Below are 12,232 nucleotides of genomic sequence, written 5' to 3'. Positions count from 1 at the left end.
ACTCCCCCTGGTGACTAGGAGATCATATGTGTGGAATCCTAATTTTATGACCATGAATCCTAAGAATGCCTCGTGTTGACCCTGTGTTTGTATGTTTGTCTCGTGTGTGCGTGTGTGTGTGTGTGCGTGTGTGTGTGTGTGTGTGTGCGTGTGTGTGTGTGTGTGTGTGTCCAGGCTTGGCCTCAGTAGCTGGAATGTGCGAGCCTGAGAGGAGCTGCAGCATCAATGAAGACATCGGCCTCGGGTCTGCTTTCACCATCGCACACGAAATCGGCCACAAGTGAGTTTTAAGACTTTTTAGGATCCTAATATAAAATATATAAAATGTGATTTTACACTGATGCAAGTAGCAGCGGTGGGATAAAGTCAGAGTTCCTCATGGAAGAACCACGGACTCATTCTTAAAGATCGCCCTTCAGACTTTTATAAGACCCCAGATGGTGCTTTCACACTCGCACAAAAAGTCCCTGAAGTTTTTTTTTCGGGATGTGCTGCATGTGTGAATGAAACACGGCCGCATTTTTTTCATCCTGACTTTTTTTTTCGGGAAGGTCAAGACGAGCTGATGTGAGAACGCAGCAGGAAACATTCAGGGAAATTCACAGCAATGAAGCGGGAGGTTGGGAAGATTGTTCTTCAACCACAGAATGTATGCACTTCATCCGGTGCGATGTCAATGAACATAATGAAACTGCTTCCTTAAGTTTTCTTTTTGCAAGTATGTCCCTCCATAATCTTTTGTCTATACCATGAATATGTACCATACTGTACGTAAAACTACATGTAGCCGGATAAAAGGCTAAAAATCCTGATATTTCTTTGTCCACCACTTCCACATTGCTCTTTATATTCACCTATATCTTAAATAATTATTTTTTGGGCTTTTTCTGTATCTTGGGGTGTATCTTAATCACTCTCAGCCATTGTCTGTTATGTAGCCGCCTCTTGTGCATTGCATTGTTTGTTTTTGTACAGGTGTCTAGTGCTTGCATACGGTTACATTTCCCAGAGAGTATAGGTATGCACTCTGCACACAGTGGGTTTCATCCTGAGGTTACAACATGCTGTTTTAGTGAACTGAATAACATGTCAGTATGAGATTTCATAGGCAGTCTTTATAACATATTAAACTTAACATGGAGGTTAAATCAAGTCGTTCCAAATCAAAAGGAGAAATTTTAACGTCATGTCTTAACCTACTGGTGTTAAAGTCAATGTCAACTTGTGAGTCAGTTTAAAGTGACCTATATGTGCTTTTTTTTTGTCCTATCTCTTTCTCTACTCTGTGCTCTGATGATTGCTCCTAAATGGACTTTTCTTTCTCCTTGCATGCTCTCTCTCCCTCTGCAGACGCTCTTGAACTGTATCTCCACGTATTCCCTCACGCACATGTCGCCGTCCACATACTCTCTCGACTCTTTCTTCCTGAATATAAAGCAAAAAATTAAAAATAATGATGATGCATTAGTCTACGTATCCCTCTCGGGAGAGTTCAGCAAGATGGCGATTTCCTTTATTATGTCTCCGTGTCTGCTTCTGTTGTGGGGCAGTTGTAAAAATAGTCCCTGCTTCTAGAGGATGTATAAAAAAAAAAAAACACACACTGCAGCGGGGGTTTCGGCGAGGCTGATTTATTTCAGGAGTAGGGTAAAATGTCATAAACGCCGGCCTTAGAAAAACAGGCTGAGGCTGCGCGATGTGGTCGGGTTTGTTATATACATTAGACCTGATTTGTGCTCCTGGACTGAAAGGAAAAGTAAGCTTTGACATCCTGCTGTAAAGTGAGAGTTTTTCCTCAAATCATATCCAGACAGATAAGCTCTTTTTTTTTTTTCTTTCTTTGAAAAATGAATTGTTAAAAAGATTTATTTTCAGCCCTCAGTGTGAAATAAATTCTTTCAGAGACCAGAGCCTCAGGTCGAGGTTTTTGGGTCTTTTTTTGTCTGTTTGATGTGAAGTATCTTCGCTCCTGTCTGCAGTGACTCTCCCTCCCGGCCTGCTCAGACCTGCAGGCGGTGATTGACAGGCAGGCATCAGAGTGGTGATTAGAACCTTTTTTTCGTTCCTGCCGTGCCCCAGACAGGGTTTGACTTCTGACCCCGGGCTCTCCCCAACACAGCTGTTTCAGAGCCACAGAGCTGCATGTTTACAGCCAGGGCCGCTGAGAGAGGCGTCCTCCAGCCAGCAACCTGAAGGACCGTCCACTCTCAGCCCGGCTAATCCGCCAAACAGTGGGACGCTTTTAGACCCTTTGTTACTAAGGATCAGAATTCAAAGCTTGCTTTAAGTCCCACTCCAGCGGGTTTTTCTAACAGTTTTTTTTTCTGTTCATTTTCTCTCCCAAACAGATGCATGACATCTGGAACTAGATTGCTGAACTAGCAGTCCATTAGACGAATGCAAAAGTCATATTTACACACTTTATTTACAGGAAATTCACTGCAAGTTCATAGAGAGGTCAAATATTTGTCATGAGCGTGACATTCCTATTATAAATACTGCGGCGCAGTTACCACCAACTCTCTTCACACTGTAATACTTCAGCTTTAACTGCACGTGGCTGTTAGCTCTAGTGTTTGTGAATACGATGTTATTTGCAATAGCTAGATAGATAGACTTCATTTGGCATGGACAGCACTTTATTTGCATATAGAGGGAACAGATTTACCCCAAATATATTAACAATAGATCAAATCACTATACACAAACATTATCGTCGCACAGAGACACTCTCTGCTCTGCAGCACATTTTGAGAAGCTCATCACCCCTTTGTGTGTGTTATATGAATTAGATGGACTCTTAACAGCTTTTTAACACAAAACTCCAACTCAACTCCTTCTCCAGGGTGAGCTGCACGAGTGAATGAAATAGACACATTTTTCACCTGGACTTTATGGAGACTCTTCCTCCTTGTCAGCCTCCTAATAAATTTCCGCAAAAAGTCGGAAAGAGCAGATGTGTGAACTCAGCAAAGTAATATTCATACAGGCCAAAACTGTTGCTTTATCCGCCATCTTGGATTCTTCCGCTATGTTGGAAACATTACATGTTGACTACCAGATCTTCCTTTTTTTGGCATGTCTTACCTCCAAGTTGAGCGAGCTGATACACCTCGTGTGTGAACAAATACAGTAAGCTGTTTTCATCCACTTGCAGTGATTTTTCTCGAATATTATTAGCTTAAGCTAACTCAAATGGAAATTCTCTTTTCAGGCTGGCAGGAGGATAATGTGTGCGTTCTCAGATGCAACCCAAGCTGAGTTTAGTGGATGTGCGAATAAGGGTTTGAAGATGAAATAGCTCACTCAGTTTTTGCACTTCTTTGAATTTGATTTATTCTACACTATTATTATAAAAAAATAGGGGCTGAAAAGATAAACTTTATTTCATATTATTATCATTATTGTCAGACAATAACTTAGAAATATATGATGTATCATAAAAAAAAGCCAATAAAACAGTTGCATTGGGACTAACCCTAACCCATTTTTTAATACTGTGTCTTTCAGTTTTGGGATGAACCATGATGGGATCGGGAATTCCTGCGGTACCAAAGGCCACGAGACGGCCAAACTGATGGCCGCTCACATTACAGCCAACACCAATCCTTTCTCCTGGTCCGCCTGCAGTAAAGACTACATCACCAGCTTCCTCGAGTAAGTGGATGATGGTTGTTCCCTGTGGGGCTGTCTGAGTGTGTTTGGATTTAGCTGTGTGTGTGTGTGTGTGTGTGTGTGTGTGTGTGTGTGTGTGTGTGCGCGCAGGAGAGAAAAGCTTTATGCCTTTTTTCCAGCTCACTTGCAGCCTCCTTACAGCTTCTGTCTGGCCCTTGTGGCTGACTCGTATGGTAGTCCTTCCTCATTTTTTATTCACATCCATTTCATCACCGAGGCTCCTGCCAGACCTCCTTGTGGCTGTGTTTGATAGCTGGGTGCCTTCCACCCTTGCATCCTCACACCACAAGGCGGGTGATGTTAGAGCTCCTGTGGTGCTCCGTGGTGATGTGTCGGCCAGCTGCCTTCAACCGCTGCTCTGTGGAAAGGTCCTAGAAGACAAAAACCTGGAGAGCACAAATAAACTGGGGGGGGGGGGGGGGGGGGGGGGGGGGAATGGTGGGATGTGGCAGAATGAGGGATTGCGAGCTGAAACCTGCCAGCCTGGCATGGTTAAAAAAAAAAAAAATGTAGAGAAGGCCAAGAGAACATCTGGAGCTGCTGGTCTCCAGAATGTGCCAGACACAAACTCTAATTTGTCTGAGCTGCTGTGGGATCATTGACAATGACAGTATAACCTTTTTTTTAAACCTGCACCTTTACTTATTTCAGGGGTCTGGATGACTAAGGCCCCGTGTCCACCTAGCTCTTATTTCTGAGCACCAGCGTCTTTTTTCAATGGTTTTCAATGAGTAGAGAGCGTTTGAAAGCAGAAAGCGGCCGCCTGTAGAAAAGGCGCAGCGCCCAGCATCTTTTCTGCCTTTTTTGAGCGGCTGCTCCGAGCGCCCAAGTTGAAAATCTTTCAACTTTTCAGAAAGGTGCCTTTGGACGTCACCGCCGCTCTTTTCAAATGTATGATATTTCCCGTAGTGTTTCCCGCCTACAGATCGTGTCTTGTACCCACATGCTCCTCGCTCCGTGTTTGATCGGGAAATAAACGATCTCAAATGTAAAACATGCAGTAAAAAGTAACGGAGCAGTTTCGGTCATACAGCAGAGACAGGACGGACGTGCGGTGCTTTTCTTCTCAGCGCACAAAAGCTTCATGCAAACACTCCCGAGCGTACAGCCAGGAAAAAAACGTCGACATGTCGCCTAAGTTCATTCTGCAGGTTCTAAAACTGCTTCCAGTCGACTTCGACCTGCAGCAGTGAAACAGGCTTCAATCTTCTCCTTAGCTCACCATCCAGTCATAAACTGTATCCCCCTTTTTTTGTTTCTCAACGAGACGAGGTTTTTCCTTTTGACTTTTGTTTAAAAGAAAGCTGCCTGTCACCGCTGTAAATCAGGTTAATAAGAGCTTTGAGAGTCAACAAAAACAGAAACACTGCAAAACATGAAACAATTACGCTAAAAATAACCTTTTAAGATCCAGTTAGGAAGGCAGAGCTGGTTGTGGTTTTGACTCATTCACATTAAACATAGTAACGTCATCCATTGTTATAATGAAGATATTGATTTAAGCAGATTTAAAAGCACCATGACTCACTCAAGAGCTGCATCGGGCATGTTATTTCTCTTTCTGGTGGTTCTCGTGCCACGTTTGTCCTCGTGATCGACTGAGTCAACGCAGCTTTTTATACCAATTGTTCCTTTCCATTTTTATTCCATCAAGAACAAGAACCCTTGACGTCAGTCCGTAATAGTTTAAGAAGTCCAAAGACAACTGGCAGCATGTTTCCCCTTCAGCTGGAACAATCCCAGACCCCTTTATGATTGTTATTTTCTACACAATGAAACCGTTTCCCAACAGTGGCACAGCCCACCCAGGGTCTCAGTCCGATATTTTTTTTTTTGATTCAGACCACTGGGACTGTTAACTTTATTGTTTTAAAAAAAATAAAATTAAAAAAAAGGGGGGAATTCCACCAATTTTGCACATGAAAGTGTGTTTACAGGTCAGGGGAAGACCAGACCTCTGTAGCCATTGCCATGAGGCGAGCACCCCCAGGAAAATGTTAGCCACTGCAAGAAAAACACCAGAATCCCTGACCAAACTTAAAACAGTTGGTGTGCACTGTGGTCAATGTAGGGGAATTCAACAAGAAGATTTCAGATTTCATAGAAGCTTCATCTCCAGACATGCTTCACTGATCCATTCCTTTAGTCCAAAATATTATTTTTAGAGTACATTCACTTTATTCGCCTCACTCTGGTACGGAAGCCCTAAGCAGACATGTTTCCATACATTCGCTTTACCTCCTGCTTTCCCGTGATAACGAGTAATTCCCCATTGTTTACTCGAGATCTCGACTCATTCATCTCGTATCCCCAGAGTTGCAAAAGCACAAAGCAAACCTAGAAATATAAAAGGTTTAACTCACCTCGCCTAGACTGGCACTATGGCATGTGGTTATCTGCAGTGGTGTAGTGGTGTCTGAAGAAGAGGGCATACTCTTTAAGTGTCCCGTCCAGCAGAGGATAAACGGCCTCTGTTATTAACAGGGACATAGGACTACTCTTGCATTTTTAGTCAGTGCATACAAGCCGATTAGAGACAGAGTAGGGAGGGTCGTCCCTTCACCATCCTAGGAAAATTTGCAGCATCCTACTGAATACTGTCAATCAATCAAAGGTGTGAATCAGAGGAGATTTAGAAGTGTGCATACTCTATTGAGACTAAAAAAAGAAGTGGGTGTGCTCCTTATACCTGTGAATATCCCTGCATTACACCACTGGTTATCCGGCCTGTTGTTTTGTTTTGTTTTGTTTTGTAGATCACCAGAAAATTAACCTGTTGTAAAAAAAAAACAAGCTTTACGGTCTTGAATTAATGAGACATATCGATGTGATAAAAATGGAAAACCAGCTTTGTTGTCGAAGAAAACTCAGTCTCAAGGAAATGACTGAAATGAACTCGTTATTACAGGAAAATGTAACAATGTTTAGGCTTCCACTCTGCGCCTATTATAGATGGCTAATAATGTAAGCTTTCCCCTGCGATGCAGCAAAGAGGATCGCAAACACAAACTTTTTTTTTTACAGTAAAGAAACTGCAAACAAAACCCCTTCATTTCCCATCCTTCCTGTAGAGTCTTTCTCTCTCTCTCTCTGCAGCTCAGCTTGTTGGCTCATCACTACAAGACCGGAGTTCAAATCCTGATACGTGACCTTTTTTCGGTGAAGCTTCTTGCTGGACGAGTTGCAAGTCCGCAGTGTGTCTCCTATGTGTGTGTGTCTGTTTGTGTATTCATGTTTGGTTTTAGCGGGGCCCTCCAAGAAAGCCGATAATAGCCGCCTGTGGTTGTCAGATGATGTTTCCGGCTGAAAGCTGTTAGAGGAGGGGTCGCTGAACAGCACTTGTGACAGAGACGACAGTATTATATGCCAGCTCCCAGCGGGGGCACAAAGAGCCGCTTCTCTGCCGCGCCGCCGGGTTCCTGTCCTCTTTCTGGCTCGAGTGTCTGAGAACGATCGGAGCTAAAGAAAGAGACAAAGTTGTTATACTTAATCTCTCAGTGGAATCAAGTATTACTAGACCTTTGATGCAGCTCTACCGGCATCCATCTGTTAGGGTTTTTCTCCTTTTTTATTTTGTCGCCTTTAGCTTTTATTTTTGTCACAAAAGAGTTCTGTCTGTTCTGTAAACTCCAATTATCCTCCCATTCTCTCCCCTGAATCAGAGTTTTGGATATCGCTCATGCGTCCCCTCGCCAAGTAAACAACTTTGGCTGCGGTGTTGGCCTAGATTCACCGTCTTGCTAAAGCAATATGTGGCGCTTTGTTTGGGTTTTTTAAAGGCATGGTTTATGAATGCGCTCACAGTTCAAGCACAGTTTATCCTGTTAAAAATGTTTAACAGGCGGGGTTGTTTGGGTTTATTAAGCTGCCACAGACCACATTTTGAATATTCGACGTGTGTTTGCTGAAGTTAATTGTCAGTTAGTTTGATATAATCATGCGGCCGTCCCGGCGCTGATTCGCTCCAGTCAGTTTGGGTAATATCTACACGAGCGGCCGAGTGTCAGAGTTCACGGATCGCTGATGCTCTTGCTTATTAGGAGGATATTTCCGCTCGGCATTATGAATTTGGCTGAATCCTCTGGACAGGAAGCCTTTGCGACAAGTCAAATAATAGCCTCTATGTTTAAACTTTGACTATTTTGTCTCCCTCCAAACCAATAAATAGTGAGGCTTGCTCTCACTGCACAGGGAGTCTGAGTGCCTCTGAGACCAGCGCTCTCTCTCTCTCTCTCTCTCTCTCTCTCTCTCTCTCTCTTCTTGATGATGAGGATCCTAAGACGAGGAAGAAATTGAATAATTCCATTCAGTTTGTGAAAACGGGGGATGGAGAGAAAAGGAATGAGAGGAGAAAGAGGAAAAAAACGGGGAAGAAATAAACTTTAACTCTCCTTGATTTGGAATATTTAAGTTTAATTTAACGCACATTTATTTCTCTGGAATGGAAAGAAACGTTAGATGTCTGTTTTTCATGTGTTTTAAGAGAAGCCACACAATCTTTAGAACTCAGATTTCAAAAACATGCTGGTTTGGGAAGTCCAACAGCTTCTCTCCGTTTCTGGCGTTAACGTCATGCTAAGCTAAAATAAGCGCACTGGCTGTTGGCCGAAGCTTTATGTTCAACATGAAAGTGCGAGATAGACATTCATCTTGTAATCTAACGTTCAGGGAAGGGAATGAATCGACATATTTCAAGTAAACTGAAAAACCAATCCCTCAATTGTGCAATATTATTTGATATAACCAAAATTGCAACTAGCTAGTAAGGAGGAATTTAAATACGAGAATAGATGGTGGAATTAAAGAGTAACCGAGGTAGGCACTGGTCTTCTTGAAATTCCCCCTGAAATGAAATGCAAGGGACTGTTCAGCCTTGTTTACCTTTAGTGTTACGTCTGGATTGGTTTAATTTAAATTCTTAAATATCTGTATGCTTTCCAGGCCCAAAAAAGGGAGGGGGGTTGGATGTTAATCCGTGGTGCCTCAAAAGAATGATAAAAATGTCTTAAAAAAATGAGAAACAATGCCCCACTTCCTTTCCACAGAACACATTACCAACTTTTTTTCCTCCAGATTATTGTTTAAATGAAAAACAACAATTTACGATAATATCAAATCAGTTGTGCTACTTCACAATCTGTCAGTGTACCCGCCGGGGAACTGCACAAGTAACCCCCCCCCAGAGTACAAATAATAGGAAACAACTTCCATTCATCTTCAGCGTATTGAGCTACATGGCAGACGAATGTGTCAAAACTATTCGGCTTCCAATGCGTTCTGGTCCCCCGTGCTGCAGTCTGCATTATCGTTGTCAACAGGCCAGCTTCTCCTTTCGAGGGACTGGAAGCGTTCCCCTGCATGCTGCAGCTGCCACAGCTGGAAAGAACACAGTGTTATAGTAAATAGTCGTAGGGATATTTCGCCTTGAGAGGAACTTCTGACTCAGGGACGAGCAGGGGAGGTCCAGATCAAAATGAAACACATCTGTGGTTGTTTATTGGCCATTTTTGGGGATGATTTTTAGTGTCTTACAAGTTTGCAAAAGGTCAGAAAGAATAAACATAAATTGTATCCTGTGAGTTGTGTGTCTGCTCTCATAGTCAAGAATAAACAGAGACACCAACAAAATACATTTTTAAGCTAATGAGACCAAACTGTAGTGGTCATGAAGTCTTTGTAAACACAATTATTTCTATCTGACAAAAGAGACTAAACATAATCCAAGGCCTGAATATATGACCCACAGCTCGCTCCAGATTTTCCTCTTCCCTCTCTAGCTCTATTACGTCGTCGTCTCTTCTCTGTATTCTCTATAGGTGGTGACGTACAGGATAGCGGAGCACATGAGACATATAATCACAGAGGGCTGGTCTTTTAAGACAGGCTGGTGAAATGTCTTTGCTTGCGCTCGCTCCCTTTGATGAGGAGGTGTTGATGTGTGATATCAGCATTAACTGCATGTCATTTGAGACCCTCGACATGCTTCCTACAGTGGTAGTTTGGTGCTAAAAATAAATCAAGCAGCACCAAGCCAAGGTTTTTGAAGGGGAATTCCAGTATCTCTAAACCTTGGCCTTATTTTATAAATTTTGGGGTCCAAGTTACTTCCATGTGCAGATCATTTTGGAATTGCCGGCAGAGGATTGCTTCAGCGTGAAGCAGTAAATCAGGCTGTTATGGTCGCAACGTCATCAATATAAGGATGTGTTAATGATAAGTGCTTGTTTTTCTGGGGTTTTCTCAGATTGTTGAATGTCTGAGGGTATTACAGAAAGCATCCCTACCGCAAAAATAACTTTTTATGCACCTCAGCGCTTTTACCCATGTACCATGCATTTATACTTTGTATGTTTTATGTATTGTCTGTGTTGTATTAAGTGACTCTCCCTGCAACCAAATGTGTCTACAGGTACAAATAAAGTAACCTGAATCTGAACCTAAAGCAGGAAGAGCCCTTTTTTAAAAAAAAATCTAGAAACAGCAGTTATATCGCTCTCTTCAAAGCCACCAGACTCCGTTGACAAAAAGAAGAATTTCACCTTGCACAGCGCTGGAGTCGCAGATTCATCGCTGCTTCAAACCAGTTAGTTTCATATGTGCATTTAACTTGTGTTGGATCAAAGATTATCCTTTAAAACACAATTTTACCAATCACAGAAATCGAGGCATTTTGCCTTCAATCAAGGAACCAGGAAGTCCTTATTCCTCTGAGGTCAAATGGAATCTGGTGATGTTGAAGAAAGCAGTAGAAAGGATGTTTTCTAGTTGGGAAAACCATTTTTTTCTGTCAAGCAATAAAATGTTATTTGCATAAATAAGAACCTGCAGAGGGCATTCTTTGCTCAGGTTACATTGCAGCCATTACAGCCTGTTTCATGGCAGCTGACTGAAACAATTGTTGGTATCACTTTGAACTTTTTCTACATATGATGCATTAAGATACCAAGAAATGATCAAATAAGTTTAAAAACACTGTTCCTTTGAAAGAAGGACGTACTCTTTAAAATCTTTGGCTTTTCCATTTCTGCCGATCTCTGCCGTTACCCAAGTGAAGAAAGGTTTCTTTGTGTAAGAAACAATCCTATTGTAGGTTTGTCTTTTTGACAGCTCAGGTCGGGGGACGTGTCTGGACAATGAACCTCTGAAACGAGACTTCCTGTACCCAACAGTGGCCCCGGGGCAGGTGTACGACGCAGACGAGCAGTGTCGTTTCCAGTACGGAGCCTCCTCGCGCCAGTGCAAGTATGGGGTAAGAAACCAGCATCTCCTGCTCACCTGTTCTCTTCTCACTGACCCAAGGGAAACATGATTAATAGAGTTTACATCTTACGTTTTCAAGCCAAGTTATAAAGTCAGATAATTGCATCGCTAAAACACCAACATAGGCACAAAAAGATACAATACGATGCAATGTGCCAAAGACAAGACAAGACACCATTAGATACAATACGATACGATAAGACAAGATTGGATTTACTTTATTTTCCTATCAGGGAAAGTTGTCTTGGGCTCCAAGTGCTCCACACAATTTTCTGTAATTATAAAATTAAAAAAAATAATGTAAAAAGGAATTTTGTTCCAAATTGGACGACATTCACAACAGGTGATCCTAAGATATAGAAGAAGCAAGAGGAGGATGGACCTAAAATCGTTAGCCAAAGTAGAAGGATAAATATGGTAGCAAATTAATATTCTGTCATAAAACCGGATCTCAAACCTCCATTGGTTCATCTGTCTTCTTCATTCTTGATGACCATCTCGAGTTCCAGATCCTAAGACAATTGCAAAGAGGTGGACTGAAGCAATGTGTGTGCATGATGGCTGTCTGTTATCAGGGGTCAAAGAATCCAGGTTAAAGAGGTCTTGCTTCTGGCCCCCTTTAAGCCTATCTGATTTATTTCTTTTGTCTGAGAGAATGATGCTGATTGGACCAAAAATGGAAAATCTTCCCACATTCTTCTTTTCACACACTTCATTGGATGTACAGTACATTTAAGTGTCAAAGGGCTTTAAACTTTACAGTTCATAGGTATTTTATTCTTATTTTACTCGTTGATGGACAGTTACGACGTGTTCCGTCCTCACTTTGGATAATAACAGTTTATACTTCCTTGTTGAGATTAAAGGTGGGAAAACACTGAAAGACAACTACAACAGGCTCTTAGGTGTCTTTTCACACGACGTCTTAATTATCTTTTGAATCTATTTACTCGGCAGACAAAGAGACGAAGGATCGGCATCAATACTCCCCACATCTGTAAAGATTATGATTCAACCCTCCCTGACTGAGTGATAAGAAAACCTCAGTGCGTACAGTAAAGTGACTCAGGCGGTGAAAGACGAGCAGCAAAAACAGATCCAGCAAGATCTCATGGAAATGAATGTGATATTGTTTTGCGTTTCATAAATATTTGATCAAACGTTGGGAAAAAGAAAAAAATGGGGGGGACAGAGATTAGCTGAGATCATAGAGTAATTTCATGTCACTGAAAGAAATATCTGACAGCAGATTATAACAGGCCCCGAGTCAAGCCCTGTTATTTTGGCTCCTAAGCTC

The 12,232-nt window shown here is 42.1% G+C and overlaps 1 protein-coding gene across 1 annotated transcript in view; it reads left to right on the top strand.

Annotated features, from left to right (window-relative positions):
- Window positions 1-12,232, top strand: part of adamts6 (ADAM metallopeptidase with thrombospondin type 1 motif, 6) — a 67,001-nt gene that overhangs the window by 15,584 nt on the left and 39,185 nt on the right. The window contains exons 9-11 of the mRNA XM_061061578.1: window positions 175-280; window positions 3,511-3,657; window positions 10,783-10,924. Of these exons, the coding sequence (XP_060917561.1) occupies window positions 175-280; window positions 3,511-3,657; window positions 10,783-10,924 (395 nt within the window). The remainder of the gene's footprint in view (window positions 1-174; window positions 281-3,510; window positions 3,658-10,782; window positions 10,925-12,232) is intronic.

The sequence above is a fragment of the Labrus mixtus genome, chromosome 17 (assembly GCF_963584025.1).
Source record: "Labrus mixtus chromosome 17, fLabMix1.1, whole genome shotgun sequence".
NCBI lineage: Eukaryota > Metazoa > Chordata > Actinopteri > Labriformes > Labridae > Labrus > Labrus mixtus.
The sequence above is the reverse complement of the archived record's forward strand: the minus strand, read 5'-3'. Positions and strand labels throughout refer to the sequence as shown.